This window comes from Abramis brama (assembly GCF_963993115.1).
Source record: "Abramis brama genome assembly, chromosome: 1".
NCBI classification, from domain to species: Eukaryota; Metazoa; Chordata; class Actinopteri; order Cypriniformes; family Leuciscidae; genus Abramis; species Abramis brama.
In genome coordinates, this window is record NC_139963.1 from 51,763,331 (window position 1) to 51,784,331 (window position 21,001).

The 21,001-nt window shown below is 36.9% G+C and overlaps 1 protein-coding gene across 1 annotated transcript in view; it reads left to right on the forward strand.

Moving 5' to 3' along the window:
* Nucleotides 1-21,001, forward strand: part of LOC311087095 (GTPase IMAP family member 8-like) — an 88,408-nt gene that overhangs the window by 4,679 nt on the left and 62,728 nt on the right. Inside the window, exons 4-6 of the mRNA XM_084120338.1 lie at nt 11,504-12,202; nt 12,637-12,678; nt 12,802-13,404. Coding sequence (XP_083976464.1) covers nt 11,504-12,202; nt 12,637-12,678; nt 12,802-13,404 — 1,344 coding nt within the window. The remainder of the gene's footprint in view (nt 1-11,503; nt 12,203-12,636; nt 12,679-12,801; nt 13,405-21,001) is intronic.

The following is a 21,001-nucleotide window of genomic DNA, read 5'->3' on the forward strand; positions in this document are numbered from 1 at the left end:
CGTATCGCCAGCGATTTTTAATGCGATATGGCTCAGCTTGTCAGTTAACTACGGCTCTTTGTACACAGCAAAACCTCCAGTGTTAAATTAACACCCCTGGGAGTGTATGAGTCCACACTCCAGAGTGTTTAAGTTAATGAGATAACTAAGTGATTAATTTAGTGATGATTGAGCATTATTGAAGACACCTGATGTTAACAAGCAGAATCACTGAAGGAGAAAATCGCAAATTGTAAGTTACCGATATTGTGATGGGTAGTTGCTTTAGTTGGGCTCTGAGCCTTTCATGTGTTGGCTAATTTAGATTTTGTTTGACGGGTGTATCTGAGTTATAACTGCCAGTTGAACAAAGAAAAAAAAGTGATCTGTGTTGGATATATTATGACAATCATCATTTGAACTTGATCACTGAGCCCAGTAAGATCCTTCTTTCTGAATTCGATTTATGTTGTTGGTTAAAGCATAACTGTGAATCTAAATAAATGGCCAGAATTTTTGATATAATATAAAGAATTTCTTAAAAAAATTTAAAAGAAAAATCTTTATTTTAGGCACACACAGATGTCAAGATTCAGTCTATGCATCTCAACAATGGTGAGGAGCAGAATATTAAATGAGGAAAAGTAAATTACATAGACAATTCAGATCATAATTTATTCATACCGCAATGCATGATGGGAGCCATTAATGAGTTGTGATTGGTGGCAGCCACTGCAACATGCTTTATTATTGTCACCATTGTTGAGATTCACAGGCTGATTATTGATGTTTGTGTTTTAAATGAATATGTCTGAACATCTTTTTGACCAGAACAATGTTTATTAAATATTTTGAATTATAAGTAAAGTCCTGATAATCATAGGCTGAAGAATCACAAAACTACTGCTAACCAGTTAAACCAAACTATCTTAATATGTTTCATTTTTCAGATCACAGTATGATTATGTCAAAACATAACCAACACTATAAGATAACATTTTACTTTGTTCATTTAACTGTTATAAATCAATAACAGCAGACAAACAACAGTAAATATTAAAGGAAATATATAATGGTCTAGAGCCCAACTAAAGCAAACACCCATCACCTTAATGGTAACTTACAATTTGTGATTTTCTCCTTCCGTGATTCTGCTTGTTAACATCAGGTGTCTTCAATAATGCTCAATCATCACTAAATTAATCACTTAATTATCTCCTCAGCCCTAAATGCCGCTTCATCTGAAAGCAGTTGATGGTGATTTACTACTAATCAAGGAACCGGCTTTACTGACGAGCTGCGCATAACAATATCGCGATTTAAATCGCCCAGCCCTAGCTCTACCAGACTCTCGTACATTTCATTTGTACAGAGAGTCTGGACTCTCTCCATTGAGAAACGTTTACTTCCTTGAAGGCGGGTTCTCTGTTAAAGTTCAAAACTATTGGATCTGCCCAGAGTCACTCAGGATCTGCCATAGCCAATCGCTAACGTGTGGTCGTCCGAATGAGCAGAGGATTATGTTTAGAATAAGATGTCTGTCTTTTATAAAGTTTATAAAGCGACGAGAATACTTTTTGTGCGCACAAACAAACAAAAATAACGGCTTTATTCCACTATTCATTTCCTTCTCTCTGTTCCTCGAGTCTTGATAGAGCAGCGCGTCTGTGTTGTACGTCACACGTAGGCTCACTATAATTGGCCGACGCTAGTCGTGTGTGTGATCACATCAACGTCATCGTTCTCAGCCACTCTCTCTATTTGCTGATTGGTCCTACAAAAAATTTGTTTCTGGAAACCTAAGAATATACAGCAGTACCAGACGTAGTACTGAAGGAAAATGAAATTGAGCGGAAGTACGTAGGTGGGCGGAGCCAGGCCATCAATAATCAGCCTGTGAATCTCAACAATGGTGACAATAATAAAGCATGTTGCAGTGCATTCTGGGTGCCACCAATCAAAACTCATTCATGGCTCCCATCATGCATTGCGTTATGAAAAAATTATGATTTGAATTTTCTTAGTAATTTCCTTTTCCTAATTAAATATTTAGTTTGTCACATTGATGAGATTCATACACTCATTCTTGATGTCTGTTTGTGCCTAAACATTTTTTTTTTTTTATCAAAACAACTTTTAAGAAATCCTTTGAAATAAATAGAAAATTCTGGATCTTATGTTGTAAAATCACTTGATGATGTAATCAACAATATAAATTTAAGTCAGAGATTAGGTTCTAAATGAGTTTTGTGATTCAGGTCAAATGATGATTATGTCAAAACATAATCAACAATGTCTGATAATCTTTTCTCTTTGTTCATCTGGCAGTTATATCTCAGATACAACAGCCAAACAAAATTTAAAGTAAAAAATTTAAGGGTCAAGAGCCCAACTCAAGCAAACACTGTGATGGTGATTAAAATAGTGATATTTCTCCTTCAGTGATTCTGCTTGTTAACATCAGGTGTCTTCAATAATGGTCACTCATCACTCAATTAATCACTTAATTATCTCATGAACTTTTATCACTGGAGTTTTTGCTGTGTACCTTTTAGGAGAACATTCTGGGAACCAAAATAAAACTACCCGCTGAAAACATTATTAGAACTTCAGGGTAATGTTCTCAGAACGTTTTTAGAACAAAACATTTCTAGCTGATTATCTCAAATAGCAGATTATTTTAATCCAGACACATGTGACGCATATATAACAAATACACGCATGCAGTTTTGACAGCTTTAATCGCCTTTTTGATTCTTACAATTGACGACAACCACTAGCGGTTTTTGGCACGGGCGAACCGGGCAATCGCCCGGGGCGGCATTTTTTGGGGGGCGGCGCCACCGGCACGAGCAGAAAAAATATATAAAAATCTGCGTCGCGAAGCGGTTTTCTATGATCTATCATTTAACTGTGTGGGGAATTGGCAAATTTGCGCCCCCTGCAGCTGCAGGCGACCCTGCTTGCTGAGAAGATGTTGTGCACAGAAGCTGTTTGTTTGAGAAGGGGAAAGGGGAGGGGGCGCGGGTGCGGGCGCAGATGACAGTTCACCTCTGGGTCTCTCCCAAATGGAACGGACAAGGTGGGGGGAACGGGGGATCCATATAGTTATCTAAGTCAGTCACACCTCGACATTCTTCCAAATAACGCAAATTTCATTCAGAATATTATAAATACAGGCCTCTATATTTCCTGCACATCCTGCTCGAAGGGGGTCTCGTCCAGGGTGTAATTCAATGTAGAACCGCCACTGATGACAACTACGGCTACAGCACACCGCATTTGCGCGTGATGTGCGTACCGCAAGCACAGTACAACGGCTGTCAGCCATTGACAGAAAACCCAGTCAACACGTTGATCTCACAGTGATCTCTCCATATGACCACAATGTGAGTTCACAGTGAGCTAAAAGTGTAACCGCACTGTGCACTCACTGTGTGCTCATATTATGGACACAATTAGTAGTAAATCACCATCACCTGCTTTCAGATGAAGCGGCATTTAGGGCTGAGAAGATAATTAAGTGATTAATTAAGTGATGATTGAGCATTATTGAAGACACCTGATGTTAACAAGCAGAATCACTGAAGGAGAAAATCACAAATTGTAAGTTACCATTAACCCTTTAAAGCCGCACGTATCATATTTGATACACGAGTTTCTAAGACATATACTGAATCAGTGAGAGCAATACTTTCTTTGAAAACCTGTTGTATCTATTTTGATACGTGTATTCTGCCATCTTGTGGAATTTCACTGTACTGCAGGCAGTAGAGGGGTGATTTTTTAGCTTTTCAAATTGCCGGCTGCGAGTTGAATCAAGCTAGAAGCTTTCGGCAGGAAAATAAAGGCTAATTTCAAGTTGTTAAGGTAAAAAATAATATTGGATTTCGCCTGATATAATTAATTTAACACTTTCTGAATTGAAATAATGCATAATTACTTAATAATTTAATCGTTAAATTACGAGTAAATCGTGTTGGAAATTGTGTATCAAATTTGATACAACAGGTATTAATGGAACATAAAGCAGTCTAAACAGTAATGTCAAATGTAGTAATGTTATTTTATGACTACCACAATGCAAACACACACAATATTGGGATAATTCAATTAATGGCAATTAATGACTGAAATGCCATAACCCTCTGGGATTCTTCGCCCGAAAACAGGCGAAAACTTGAACGTTTCGAATTGTTTAATTTTTTTGCTTCATTGGATGGGGGTGAAACTTGGTGACTTTTGTTTTATTACCTATATGAACACACACAAAAAAAAAAAAACAATCAAGGAGATGATTCTGATATGGTAAAGGGTCGTAAAAAAAAAGTCACACTTAGCTTCCTCCCGCCCGAAAACGGGCGACGAATGGGAAATATGAAAAAATAGGAAAACTCAGAGAAACTTTTGGTGGTACAAGCTAGATCAGCCACTGTGCTGAAAAAAAGTGTACAGCAATGAAGGGGTGACACTCTAAAACATCAAGAGTGCAAATAAGACACCCCCCCCCCACACACACACACACACACACACACACACACACACACACACACCCACCCACCCACACACAGAAATGAACTGGTAAGCCTGAAACAGCCAATTTTGCCCCATATAAAAATTATATAATCATAATAACTCCAAAACTATAGCAAGGAGAGTCAAAAGGTAGGTATCGTTTGAAAGAACTCTTTTTACATTTTTTGAAAATATAAATTACATTACATTTGGACATTGTCCTGCCAAGAAACGGCGGATAAAAGACAATATATATATATAATTTTATTATGATTTTGCATATCTTTCTTATTTGTCATGGAATAACTCAGGAAGGAAATAAGGTAGGAGGAAAATTCTTTTTTAGTTAGGTCCCCCTATGTTAGCTGCATCTGGATAAAAAATAATAATTTTTGGATAAAGGAATCAAAAATTACAGCATTTTGAAAAGAGATGGCCTTTTTGTACAGTCTTTGACACCCCCTCATGGGCAATTTTTTCTCCATGAAGAATATCTTGTCATAAAAGCAATAGATTATGTTAATTTTGGGCTCATTTTAATTGTAATAGTATGCTGTAAAAAATGAAGTGCCATTTTCAATTATCTGAGAATGTTTCATGAGCTGTATGATGTTTTTGACACATTGCAGTACATTATTTTATAGATTATGAAAAAAAAGAAATTATATTTATCAGCAAATAACTCAGCAATACTTTAGAGTTTTTCAAAGTGGATACATTCACTGTAAAATTCAGACTCTAAACTTTCAAATGACATCAACTTTGTGTTAATCAAGGCAAGATTTTTGAAAAATATGGTAATGAATATTTTCGCAGCTAGATGGCGCCTGCTGGCGGTACACTTGGTTTTAGAGGGATTACTCAGCACTCGTTAGGAATTAATAAATGTAATTAGATGCATTAAAAAGCTGAGATCCTAAGCTTTAAAATGATATATAATTTGTGTTGTTCCATTCAGTGGTTGCTTAGTAATTTAAAAAAATCTTTCCAAATGGGAATAAATCAAATAAATAAATAAAAAAGCTATAGGCCGCCTAAAGCTATAGGCCGCCAAAGTGCATCTTTGCACTTTGTTGGTGCAAAGATGCAAGCATTGCACCAACAATCACTTCTCACATGTGTACTGTGAGAAGTGTAAGGTGCATATTTGCCTGAACAAAGACAGAAACTGCTATGTTTTCAAACTGTTAAAGGCATAATAGATTTTTTGTATCTAAAATCTACACTGTTGTAAGCAAAACGTTCCCCAAAAGCCTGATGTATCAAATATGATACAAAAAATATATCATAAACAAAATGAGTTGGCAAAAAAATTTTTTTTATATTTTGATTCAAGGCTTAATAAACATCTAATTTCCAAAAATATATAATTTTCTGACATTTTTTTAATGTGTCAGGCTTTAAAGGGTTAAGGTGATGGGTGTTTGCTTTAGTTGGGCTCTTGACCATTATATGCAGGGTGGGAATTATACCGCGGCCACGCGGCCATGGCCGCCGTTGCCCTACACTTTGGCCTTCATGCCCCGTGAAAAAAAATCATCGTACGGCCACAGTGGCCTGTGTGCCCTGGCCCTGTCCAAGTTCCACCCAAGTAGTCTCTGAACTTCAATTAGTTTGTGGATTCGCGCAGGTGCAGTGTCATAATCACATCGATGATCTCACGCATCAAAACAGCAGTGCAAGAAGCATGTAACGTCAGCACCAACAGAAGAACGACACTCTGTTGTCGACACTGGTGCATAGATATATACACTAGATTTCGCCTTGGCTACGGCATTCGTTCATGAACTGCCGTAGCCAAGGCGAAATCTATGTCTGTCTATGCACCAGTCTGCGCACACGTCACACAGCAGGAAGCGCGGGCGCCCTCAGATCACTTGGACGTCGCTGTGTTACAAGAGGTAAAAACGATATAAATACTGTTCGTTTTCTCACACAAACCGCTCGTTTCGTGTCTTAGGCCATCAATGTGTACTTATGATGGGGAATTGTTTAATTTGGACGATGGGGAATTGTTTTAATTTGGACTCTGTGGATGCTCTTTGAGACCGTGACCATAGACCTGCATTATATGACTGACAGACAAGAACGGTTTGACCTAAAAATATCAAAATCTATTTGCTAGTAGATAAGTGCCCTTTTCAGAAAAGGGCCCTATGCAAGGTTCCAGAGGTAACGGCGTCGGAGCACTTTTTTTTTAATAGTTCAAAGTTACGATTTAATGTTATTACCTTGACAAACTATAACTTGCATCATTAAAAAGATATAAGACTCACGTTTCAGTATTTGACCACTATTGTATTCTGAGAAATTTATATTGACAGTTATGTCTTAATTTGTGTCAGGAGTTATGAAATGCAAAAATGAGTCGATACCTTTAATATGAATTATGAGCGTCAGACGCTCCCATTCATAAAAAACTCCTGTGCTGTTGTCATGAAAGCGATTCACAAAACAACGTCCCTCACGGCTTTAGCTCAAAAGTGTGCAGATTTGGAGAAATAATGATATATTCTCAGTTTACATCAGATTTCTATTGACAGGAATAATATTTTATTGAATTTATAACCAAATGCGTCGATGTAATCATTATGAGCGCTGTATACTGATGTGCTGTGTTTTCAGTTCATACCAGCAGCCTGAAGCGGGTCGCACACCGGACGCGCAGCTCAGCGCCGCGCCCAGCAACGGCTCAGGACCGTGTTCAAAATCCTGCCGCGCCACAGAGCGCCATTTAAATAGTTTTATATTAAATTTACATTTATGTGTCTCAAATCGTAGTTAATGTATATATGGACTTAACCCTGTGCTGCAATATACATTTAGTTTTATATTTATTTAAAGAAATCAGAAAATTGCTGATGTTATCGGATTTTCAGGTGACAGTTGTCCTAGACGTGGCGCGGCGCGGCGCTGAGCTGCGCGTCCGGTGTGTGACCCGCTTGAGGGCGCTCTACTGAACATTATAGTCCATATTTGAAACACATGAAGAAGAGCGTTCGACAATGCAGGAAATTATTAATTTATTGGCATTTGTGTTGTTTCTGAATGCTTTTATTGGCATTTGTGTTGTTTCTGAATGCTTTTATTGGCATTTGTGGTGTTTCTGAATGCTTTTATTGGCATTTATGTTGTTTCTATTGTTGTGTGAGAGTGTATACCTTCTGGATGTAATGGCGCTCTTTCTCTCTCTCATTAAAAAATGTTTTTTTTTTTTTATTAAAAAAGTCATAATCCATGTCTTATTCCAAATTAGGATGTTATGGTATCAATCTGAATGGGAAAACCATCGAATTGTACGATGGCCTTTGTGCCCTGTCATATGGCCTTGGTGCCCCTAAAAAAAAAAAAAGGTGGAGGCCAATTGGCCTTGCCCCTAAAATTACATAATTCCCACCCTGATTATATGTTTACTTTAATATTTACTGTTGTTTGTCTGCTGTTATTGATTTATAACAGTTAAATGAACAAAGTAAAATGTTATCTTATAGTGTTGGTTATGTTTTGACATAATCATGCTGTGATCTGAAAAAGGAAACTTATTGAGATAGTTTGGTTTAACTTGTTAGCAGCAGTTTAGTGATTCTTCAGCCTAGTATTATCAGTACTTTACTTATAATTCAAAATATTACTAAACATTTTTCTGATCAATAGACATTCAGATAAATTCATGTAAAACACAAACATCAATAATCAGCCTGTGAATCTCAACAATGGTGACAATAATAAAGCATGTTGCAGTGGCTGCCACCAATCACAACTCATTAATGGCTCCCATCATGCATTGCGGTATGAATAAATTATGATCTGAATTGTCTATGTAATTTACTTTTCCTCATTGAATATTCTGCTCGTCACCATTGTTGAGATGCATAGACTGAATCTTGACGTCTGTGTGTGCCTAAAAGAATGATTTTTTTTTTTAACAACTTTTAAGAAATCCTTTATATTATATCAAAAATTCTGGGCATTTATGCAGATTCACAGTTATGCTTTAACCAACAACATAAATCAAACAGCCAAACAAAATCGAAAGTTAATAATATATGGGTCAAGAGTCCAACTAAAGCAACCATTGATCGTCATAACGGTAACTTACAATTTGTGATTTTCTCCTTCAGTGATTCTGCTTGTTAACATCAGGTGTCTTCAATAATGCTCAATCATCACTAAATTAATCACTTAATTATCTCATTAACTTAAACACTCTTGAGTGTGGACTCATACACTCCCAGGAGTGTTAATTTAACACTGGAGTTTTTGCTGTGTACAAAGAGCCATAGTTAACTGACAAGCTGAGCCATATCGCATTAATTATCGCTGGCGATACATCCGCGATATGGCTCAGCTTGTCAGTTAACTACGGCTCTTTGTAGTAAATGCCGCTCCATCTGAAAGCAGGTGATGGCGATTTACTACTAATCAAGGAACCGGCTTTACTGACGAGATGCACATAACAATATCGCGATTTAAAGCGCCCAGCCCTAAGACCAAAGAGCCCAACTACAGCAAACACTGACCTCTACAATGGTGACCAAACCAAACTCTTCAAACAAACTTCAACATGTAAACCTCTTAAACATAGTTTCTAAACATCGAAACTTCCCGCTATAACTGTCTAAGAATGTTAGGGGGGATAATGTTCTATCAATGTCATCACTAAACATGTTTGAAATGTTTATAGAGAGTGTTATCCTACCTTTTAGGAGAACATTCTGGTTACAAAAATAAAATTAGCTACAGAAAATATTACAAGAACATAACATAATGCTCTCAAAACATTCATAGAACAATAACATTTCTAGCTGGGATGAGCTCATATTGTGGTCATAGTTTGAGCACAGGTTACACTTTTAGAACACTGTGAACTCAGATTGCTGACGTTGAAGATAGCCAACTGAATAAGGACAACACGCTTTTCTCAGCATCTGACAGAAGTGTCACAAGCTTTCACACACTGACACATCTTCTAAAATAAAAGTAGCATCAGAAAAAAAGAGAATTATGTTTGTTGTTGACTGCACACTATTCGACTTACTCAAAACGGTCTTGCAACCCACCAGTTGAGAAAGATTGACTCTATATTTACTATGTGCATATCACTGTCTGATGTTCTGCTGAAGCTCATTCGGCACTTGCACATTTCCGCACTCGTTTGACTTGCGCCTGGCACTGAGGTGAAGTTGGAGTGTGCGTCTGAAAAGTCTCACGTTTTTTTGTGGTCTTAAAGAGACGGTTCCGCGTTTAAAAAAAACGCTATTTTTGTCAAAGAGAGACAGAAACAGCAGTTTCAACAACAACCAAGCTTAGAGAGCTCCGCCAGTGATTGTTGCTAAATGAGTCACTATGTTTACGCTTGTTTTGTCATGAAAGCATCCCCACTAAGCAAAATGATGTCCGAAAGACGTCTTTTCAACGTCTTTGTCACAAAAATCGGACGTCGAAAAGACGTCCACTGAGGGTCTAGAATGAAAGTTGATATGACGTCTTTTTTCGACGTGTTCTGCACGTCCGATATAGACGTTCATCGAACCTTCGTACAAGGTTAAAACTAGTTCATATGTGGGCATTGTGGACATATTTCAACATCATTTATTGTCTTATTTAGACATTATTACTTTGACTATTGCTGTCAGATGATCTTAGTGAGAATAAACAGAGGTTTAGATGTTGATATTTGTTTAATTTGAAGTGTCACCATTGTGGTGATCAATGTTTGCTTTAGTTGGGCTCTTGGTCCCCTTTCTTTAACTTTTCTTTGGCTGCTGTAACAGTGTGTTTGTGTAACACAATTGTTGTGGCAGAGAAAGCTGAGAAAAAGTTTGAGTGTTATCAGCTCAATGTTGATGACAACATAATCATCACAAAATGGGTATCTAATATTGTTTAAAATTTTGTGTTTATATTTGGGATTAATAACCACCATCCTTGTGGAACTGCAATATTGGTGCCAAAAGCATTAAAATTATAACTTATTTGGTGGATAAAAATCATGTGCACATGTTTTGAGCAAGAGTATCATATAGTCACACACAGACATCAAGATTTTGGATATGAATCACAACAACGGTGACAATCAAAACAAAAAAGCTTGAGAATCAAGGATGAGTTTTGTCCTATGAAAGCTACCCATCATGCATTGCAAGATGAAGCTTTTTTTTTTTTTTTTTGTCACCGTTGTTGTGATTCATATCCAAAATCTTGATGTCTGTGTGTGACTATTTGATACATTTGCTCAAAACATGTGCACATGATTTTTATCCACCTTCAAATAAGTGATCATTTTAATGCTTTTGGCACCAATATTGCAGTTCCACAAGGATGGTGGTTATTAATCCCAAATATAAACACAAAACTTTAAACAATATGCCCATTTTGTGATGATTATGTCATCATCAACATTGAGCTGATAACACCTCAAACTTTTTCTCGGCTTTCTCTGCCACAACAATTGTGTTACACAAACACACTGTTACAGCAGTCAAAGAAAAATTAAAGTTTAAAGAAAGGGGACCAAGAGCCCAACTAAAGCAAACACTGATCACCACAATGGTGACACTTCAAATTAAATAAATATCAACATCTAAACCTCTGTTTATTCTCACTGAGATCATCTGACAGCAATAGTCAAAGTAATTATGTCTAAATAAGACAATAAATGATGTTGAAATATGTCCACAATGCCCACATATGAACTAGTGTTTAACCTTGTACGAAGGTTCGATGAACGTCTATATCGGACGTGCAGAACACGTCGAAAAAAGACGTCATATCAACTTTCATTCTGGCTCCTCAGTGGACGTCTTTTCAACGTCCGATTTTTGTGACAAAGACGTTGAAAAGACGTCTTTCGGACATCATTTTGCTTAGTGGGTCAGGTATAATAGCAGTGAAACTGTCTGAACACTGTTCAATGTTTGATAAGATTTCTCTTTATGGAATGTGCTGTATTAGGAGTGTGTGATGTGAGAATTAAGCATACTAAAAAGTATGGTTTCACTCTTTGCAGTGAGGATTGTTCTGCTGGGGAAGAGTGTGTCAGAAAACAGTGGAGTGGGAAACGTCATATTAGGAAGAGCAGCGTTTGACAGTGAAGCTCCTCCAGATGTTGTAAAGAGAGTCGGAGGAAGACTGAAGGACAGACGTGTGACCATCATCAACAGTCCTCAGCTGCTCCAGACACACATCTCAGATCATCAGATCACACAGACAGTGAGAGAGTGTGTGTCTCTGTGTGATCCAGGACCTGATGCATTCATACTCGTACTGCAATATAAAGACTTCACTGAGGAGGACATGAGAAGAGTGAAAAGTGTCCTGAGAGAATTCAGTGAAGAGGCGATTAAACGCACCATTGTGATCACGACTGATGAAGAAACACACAACGCTAAAGGTGCATCTGTGAAAGCTAATGAATTCATTCAACAGTTAAAGGCCGAATGTGGAGGAGGACATCTGCAGCTTGAACATGAAACAGAGGAATGTCTCTCTGAAATATCTCAACAGTTAGAGAAGATTCTCAGAGAAAACAATGAAGATTTTCTCACATGTGAACCATATGATTATGCAGAAGAAACTTTTGCTTCACTCAGAACAGAGGAAGAGGAAGATTCTGATTTAAAGGATGATGCACAACATCAAGACACTCATACAGAGACGAAGAAAACAAAACATTTTCTTCATAGAATACCAAATATAGGATCCTATTGTAAGTTTTATTTTTATTTTTTTAAACAATGTATTCATAACCAATTTTCTGACACCAGGTTATTGAACATCAGGGACAGATAATACATGATATTTCAAGTTAATGGATAAGTATAAAAACACGTTTGTTTGTTTTTACACTTTATAATATATACAGTATAATGTAGGGATCCTATATTTATAATTTTCCATAGTTTAAATAATGGAAAACATGTCATTTCAGTCATTTAAATTTTTGTTGTGGGCAGAGATCTCCTATGAGACGCATGTCAACAGATATTAGACAACAGTTAAACAAGGTTTCAGTCATGATGCCTTATTATGTACTGAATCATGACATTTGTACGGCAGTGTTTATCATCTCAAGTTGTATGTACCATGAGTTTAAGTTGGTGAAAAATTATTATTATTATTTTTATTTATTTTTTGTTACAGGGGGGTTTACAGGAAAAAGTGCAACGCAAAATCACCCAAAGGGTACGTTTATAAACAGAGTATATGAAGTTTCCATTTGATTATTTGATTATTTCCATTGATTGATAATAAAATGTCAATTTTAAAAAGATCAATCAAAATACTTTGTTGTTGTTGTTGTTGAAGGAGGTGTAAGTGTCACCAGACAACAGAAGCTGAACTTGGTGCTGTGTGGAAGTGATGAAACACTGAAGGCCACTGTATCAAAATATATAAGAGGAAAAAAGAAAAATCGTGTGATCAGTCTGGTGGAGCTTCCAGCTGTCAATCAGCTCTCAGAGGAGGAAGTGATGCGTGAGACTCTCCGCTGTGTGTCTCAGTGTGATCCTGGAGTTCATGTTTTCCTCATCATTATTCCTGATGGTCCACTGACTGATGAACACAAAACAGAAATGGAAGAGATCCAGAAGATATTCGGCTCAAGAATCAAAAACCACCTCATGGTTGTCATAATCCAAGGGAAGAGCATGATTAGTAAAATTAATATATGTCAAACTTCAGCTATTGAGACGTCTCTTCAAACATTTGGAGGTCATTGTTTTGTTCTGGAAAACAGCTCACAGGTTCCAGCTCTACTTCAGGATGTGGAGAACATGGTACAAGAGAACAAAGAAAGTTTCTACACCACCTTCATGTACCTTCAGGATCGAGTAGAACTAGAGAAAAACAAACACAGAGATGAAATGGAGGAACTGAGACGATCTATGATGAAAACTCAATCAACATCAGGTAAATAAAAGTGCACTGTAAAACCTTATAGTTATGTACTATACAAAAATTAGTTTACTGCACTCAAATATTTACGAAATTTATGTGCACACTAAGGACCATATTTTAACGATCTAAGCGCATGGTCTAAAGCGCACGGCGCAAGTGCATTTTGGGGAGCGGCCAAATCCACTTTTGCTTGTTTAATGATGGGTAAAATGGTCGGTGCACCATGCGCATGGTCTAAAAGTGTTGTTCCTATCAGAGGTGGAAGTAACGAATTACTACTCTCGTTACTGTAATTTTTTGAGTATATTTTTAAATTTGTAATTTTACTTGTACTTAAGTACAAATTAAGCTAAATAATCTACTTTGTTACTTTGGAAATCACAGTTCGTTACTGAGTAGGCTATGCCTACAATTTCAATTAATAGTCAAATCTCTGACTGTCATTTCTGTTGCCAATAAAGAGATTCGATCGTAAACGCACCATCAAAGCCCTAATATCTGGACTGTAAAAGCCGCCAGAGCAGCAGGTTTGATGAGCTGATGATTTGGAGTGGGAATCTCTAGGCACCTCACGATTCAATTCGATTACGATTCAGAGGGATGCGATGTTAAAACGATTAACGATGTGCCTTTTTTTGTGTGTGACAACTTGGTACTTTTAAAGCAAAGTATTTATAATGACCCACACTGTTAGACCTTACCGGGTTTTTTTACAGTAAAATACTGGCAACACTGTTAAAACTCGAGTTAACTAATTTCACTTGCAGAAACCGACTGTCTTAAATTGACCAACTGTAATTTAAAAGTATTAACTAAAATGTATAATGCATAAATAAAGTGAGCAAAGTATTACTGTGAACTTCTTTCATTTGAAACCACAAAATTTTTTTGGTAAATAAAGAGATTTTCACTGGACCAGCAACTACCCAGTCACCGCCTGTTAAATAAAGCAACATGCAACGTATCAACAATGTTTGTAGATCTTCTCCTGGACTAAAGCACAGGCTCTACTCTTCTGCACAATGGTGACCCAAAAAACAAGATTTTACAGTAAAATACTGGAAACAGTGTTGCCAGTATAAACCTGTTTTATACCTTACAGTTTATTACTGTTAAAATACATTTTGTGGGTGTGTCTTTTTATCTTACACTGTTAACCCTTTCAACCCCACAGGGAAATCCACACTACAAAGAGTAAAAAGTAAGACTGACGCAGTGTTGCAGTGAGATAATTAAGTGAATATGTAAGTGATTGTTGAGCATTAGTGATGAACACCTGCTGTTAGAACAGAAAATAGAGAAACACAAGAACTACAACTGACTTCCAGCCATTACACATTATTACACTTATTATTAACCAGTATGACTTTATTTCTGTCATACATCTACAGAAGTTGTTGTTGAGATGTTTAATTGAAAATGTTTGGTTTGAAGTTACCATTATAGAGATCAGTGTTTGCTTTAGTTGGGTTGCTGATGCAAAAACATTAGTGTTTATTTTGCTGCTTGAGCTGTTTTTGTGCAAGTCACACTTGTGCACACACACAGTTTATGAATGATTGTGATTATGGAGATAAAATCATCATATAGCCTGTTCATTCACTAAGGAATTTATTCTCACTCATTCAGAATTTAATCCTCAAACAAAAGTGTTACATTAGCACCACTGTGAAACTACAGCAATAAATTACAATGATTTATTTTTTTAACACATCATGCATAAACCAAAAAAAAACAGTGCTATGCTGTCTTTTAGAAACACAGAGATATCACAATTTAGCACATTAATCTCAACAATGGTGGCAATATTTTTTTATTATTCATGCAGCAGTGCATGCTGGGAGTTTTATATTATCCTGGAACCCAGCATGCATTGCGACATGAAACTTTTGATTGTCACCATTGTTGAGATTCATGTGCTGATTGTTGATGTCTGTGTGTGTCTGAGTCAGGCAGGAGTTAAACATGTTTTAATGCACTATATGATTACGATATTGTTCAGAAGACCTAATTACAGAAATGTTGATTTCATGTTGTAGATTCACAGATAAATATGCAAAATATGAAATACCCATAAATTCAAAGAATATATACAGGAAAGATCTGAAAATCAGACATGTCCAGGATGAATGTTAAACCATCACACAAACCAAAAACAATTAATCATCTTCCTCTTGACTTTTTCTTGCAATAACAAATGTGTTTTATAAACTCACTGTTATAGCAGTCAGAGAGAGATGAACGGTAAGAAGTCAAGGGACAAGAGACAAATAATAATAATAATAATAGATTTTATTTGTATTGCACTTTACATTTGGAGCAAATCTCAAAGTGCTACAGTTAAGATCATTTAAGGGTGATAAAATACAAATAGATTTAATAGTTAAAAGTCATAGGTTCTCCTAAAAAGAAATGTTTTTAGTTCTTTTTTAAAAGTCTCAGTAGTTTGAGGTGCTCTCAGATGGTCTGGGAGGGCATTCCAAATCCGAGGAGCGGCAGAACAGAAAGCCCGATCACCCATAGTGGTGAGCTTAGTCTTGGGGAGAAGGAGGCGGTTTGATTTTGTTGAACGGAGGGATCGAGTTGTAGTTGAAGGTGTGAGAAGTTCTTTCAGATATGGGGGGGCATTTCCATAGATGCACTGGTGGGTTAGAAGGGAGACCTTATATTCAATCCTGGCGGAAACAGGAAGCCAGTGAAGTGAATGGAGAATGGGTGTGATATGCTCGTATTTTCGAACTCTCATCAGGATCCTTGCAGCACTGTTCTGAACATACTGTTGTCTCTGCAAGCTTTTGTTAGGGATCCCGATGAGAAGTGCGTTACAGTAAGCCAGTCTGGAGGAGACAAAGGCGTGGACCAGTTTTTCAGCATCTGCTAAGGTGAGTGTGGGACGGAGTTTTGCAATATTTCTGAGATGGTAGAAAGAAGTCTTGCAGAGGTTTTTGATATGGGTTTCGAAGCTGAGTTGTGGATCAAATCTTACACCAAGATTAACTAAAGCAAACACTGATCTCCATTATGGTGACAACAAACTTTATTATTAACTCAATCTCTGTTAATTCACAACAAGAACTTTAGTACATGTATGAAAGAAATAATCTTAAACTGGTTTGTAAACTGGTTTCACACTCAGTGTTGCTGGAAGTCAGTTGTAGTTCTTGTGTTTCTCTTTTGTCTGTTCTTGTTTCTCTGTCCTTCAGTGATTCTGCTTATCAGGTGTTCATCAGTGTCTCAATTCACTCACTTCTTTTCAGTCAAGGGGACTATATTGGTGAACTAATGTAGGGAATAGTGAATGAGGGTATAGGGTGTGATTGTGAAAACAACCTCTGAGTGTCGACTTTGAGCACTGTTCATTTACAGTATATTTCTGTAGGCTAGTTTTATTTTCTACGGTATATTACTGTTTTAATGGAAAATGGTATGATATTGTCCGAATTTGGCCTTTTTTTACAGCAAGGGCTAACAGTGCATAAAGAATTTACTTCCAATATATTTTATTAATAAAACAAATGTAAGTGATTTGGCAAGTCAATTGTAGCCTAAGGTTACATTTGCCAGCATATTTCCCAACATTGCAAAGAACCAACATGAAAAGAAATGTGTGCCTGTACTAGCAGCATACTTGTAGTAAATGAATACATTACAAATTTCATATATGTAAGGGATAATCCACGGCTAGCCGTGCATTAAAGGATTTTAATGCACGACGTAGAGGCGAAGTTCGCGTCGGGTGGTTGCCTCTACGAAGAAAATTCTTTAATGCATGGCTAGCCGTGGATTATCCCGCTTATACCTTGGTTATTTGCCAAGTTAAAAACAAGTTAAAGCTGTAACTGATGTTTACAGTGTAATTTTTTAACAGACGTGTAAAAATGACGGTTATTTTCTTAAGTTACGGCTCGTTAGTTCTAGCACTCTGTCCGCTTTAAATAAAGTAGAGCCATCGGATTGCTTTTATTTGAATGAATTATCACATTTATTTAAATTCATTATTAAAAGAGAGAGACAGAGAACTGAAAGAGAAGGAACAGAGAGAGAGAGAGAGAGAGAGAGAGAGATAGATGCGTGCGCAAGTTACCTGTGTGCGTCTCTTCTTTAAAGTCTACAGTCCCCTCGTTGTTTAAAGGAGTCATGGATACCTACTGCTGTACTATAGTCTTTCATGCCCTTCTAAAAAATAAAAGTGGAAAAAAAAATAAAAACAGAGCTCCTAAAACCTTTATTTCTGAAGGCATTATTGTCTCGCGAGATCTGATGCGATGTTTTGGCTGTCGTGGTCGGTCATTTTAATACTGCAATGAGGGGCGCGTTGATTGGTTGTGCGGGGGTTGACACCATAGATATTATGGTTGACACCGCAGGTAACTTCAGCATCATTACAAACTGACATCATGGCGCAAGTTGTCAATGAACCCGACCTGGCCGCGACCTACACTGTTAGCCCTTGCTGTAAAAAAAGGCCAAATTCTGAAAAGTATAATACCATATTCCATTAAAACAGTAATATACCATAGAAAACAAAACTAGCCTACAGGAATATACTGTGAATTAACAGTGCTCAAAGTCGACAATAAGAGGTTGTTTTCCCAATCACCAGTGTTGGGCAAGCTACTTGGAAAATGTAGTGAGCTAAGCTAACAGTTACTCTACATTAAATGAAGCTTCACTACACTGAAGCTACCACCCTGGAAAATGTAGCAAGCTAAGCTACAGGAAAATGTCAAAAGTAGTTCACTACATCTAAGCTATTTTTTTAAATTACATTTTCATTCCAAATCAATGCTATCTCAGTGATCAATAAAACTCAAACAGATAGGCAAGCATAATTGTTAAGTTCAATTGTTTATTCAACAACTGTTCCAAACCAATTTGGCACCAAAAACAAACAAACAAAAAACGTGATCCACATAATAACAAAACCAGGTGTCGAGAGTGTGTGTGTGTGTATGTGTGTATGTGTACGTATGCATGTGCACGTGTTTGCCTGGGTATGCACAATTTAGACTTGGGCACATTTGCAGGACTAACTGTAGGCCTAAGTTAATTTAAAACTCAACTCAGCTCAAACCACAAAAGAATTAAACCTGCTCCAAACAGTACCAACATGGCAAAAAAACAAACAAACAAAAAAACATGTCCTTTAAATCAGGGGTTCCCAAACTTTTCCATGACAAGGCTCCCCAATTACCACTAGGTTATGGCCAAGGCCCCCCTTTTACAGGATGTGTTACTGAACCCATCGACAATACTACGGTAAATGTAGAAATAAATAAATAAAACATCTAGGTAAACATCAGATTATGTGATGTTTGATACCAGCCAATCAAAAAGATTGACCTGCCAATACAGATTTTAGCCAATTCTGATTTCATTTTTTTAACCACTTTACACTATAGCACACACAAATATTTATTTTCTATATATTTTTGTTTATAAAACAGAATATAACTATATATATTATAAAACACCACTTTTACCCAAACTGATTAATAAAAACAAGTTTAAATGGGTGCATTTTCTATTTTTGAGTCTTTCTGATTTCTGACATAGTCTACTCTAGTTCTTGTTAAAACACACATGCAAATAATGTGCATTTTAGGTAGCCTACTTTTAGTGTGAAATCCTATTTATTTTGTCCATCAAAAGTGTGCTTTCACTTTAATTGAGCGTGAGCTCAATGGTGAATGAAAAATAGACTGGGCGCCGAAACCCTCAGCTTCACCACTGCTCACGCGAGGCTCCTTCTCGCGGTGTGAATGCACTCATTTAAGCTGCACTCATTTAAGCTGATCGCGCTTGCGGTCTGAAACGGCCGTTATCCACAAGGTTTCCTACATGTGCGTTCCGTGTGCACGTGTGATGCTGATGTTGCGCGATGTTAATGATGCGGCGCCCGAGTTGAGCTTGTGTTTTTAGAAAATGTAGCTTCAGCTGGAGTGGACGCTACCGCACTACTTGATCAACAAAAGAGCTTTGCTACTGAAAAGCTATTTGATTCAGAAAACAGCGACACTACCACCACGCTATTGAGAAATGTAGTTAAGCTTGTAACGTCACTACTTGTAGCGACGCTACTGCCCAACACTGCCAATCACACCCTATACCCTCATTCACTATTCCCTACATTAGTTCACTAATATAGTCCACTTGAATGAAAAGAAGTGAGTGAATTGAGACACTGATGAACACCTGATAAGCAGAATCACTGAAGGACAGAGAAACAAGAACAGAAAAAAGAGACACACAGAAACTACAACTGACTTCCAGCTACACTGAGTTTACAAACCAGTTTAACATTATTTCTTTCATACATGTACAAAAGTTCTTGTTAAGAATTAACAGAGATTGAGTTAATAATAAAATTTGTTGTCACCATGATGGAGATCAGTATTTGCTTTAGTTGGTCTCTTGTACCTTGACTTCTTACCGTTCATCTCTCTCTGGCTGCTGTAACAGTGAGTTTATAAAACACATTTGTTACAGCAAGAAAAAGTCAAGAAGTAGTTGATCAGGTGTTTTTATTCTTTTGTGATGATGTCACAATCATCTTGGACTATCTGATTTTCAGATTTTTACTGTATATATTCATTGAAATTATGGGTATGTTACATTTAGCAAAAATCTGTATCTACGAAATTAAATTAATATTTCTGTAATCAGGTCATATAAAAAATCTAAATCATACAGTGCATTCAATTTTATTTCACTCCTGCTTGGCTCAGACACACACAGATTTCAACAATCAGCATATGAATCTCAACAATGGTGAAAAGTTTCATGTCGCAATGCATGCTGGGTTCCAGGATAATATAAAACTCCCAGCATGCACTGCTGCATGAATGATAATAAAAAAAAAACATTGCCACCATTGTTGAGATTAATGTGCTAAATTGTGATATATCTGTGTTTCAAAAACATAATGTAACTTGTTTTTTTTTTGGTATATGCATGATGTGTTAAAATGAGTCATAGTAATTTATTGCTGTAGTTTCACAGTAGTGCTAATGTAACACTTTTGATCAAGGATAAAACTCTCGATCAGGCAATATGATGATTTTGTCATCATAAACATTACAACCGCAATCTTTCATAAACTGTGTGTGCACAAGTGTGACTTGCAAAAACACAGCTCAAGCAGCAACGGAAAAGCTAATGTTTTAGCATCAGCATCCCAACTAAAGCAAACACTGCTCTCTATAATGGTAACTTCAAACAAACATTTTCAATAACAATTTCTGTATGACAGAAATAAAGTCATACTGGTTAATAATAAGTGTAATAATGTGTAATGGCTGGAAGTCAGTCGTAGTTATTGTGTTTCTCTATTTTCTGTTCTTGTGTTTCTCTTTTCTTCAGTGATTCTGCTTATTAACAGCAGGTGTTCATCACTAATGCTCAACAATCACTTACATATTCACTTAATTATCTCACTGTAACACAGTCTCAATCTTACTTTTTACTAGGGCTGGGCGATTTAAATCGCGATATTGTTATGCGCATCTCGTCAGTAAAGCCGGTTCCTTGATTAGTAGTAAATCACCATCACCTGCTTTCAGATGGAGCGGCATTTAGGGCTGAGGAGATAATTAAGTGATTAATTTAG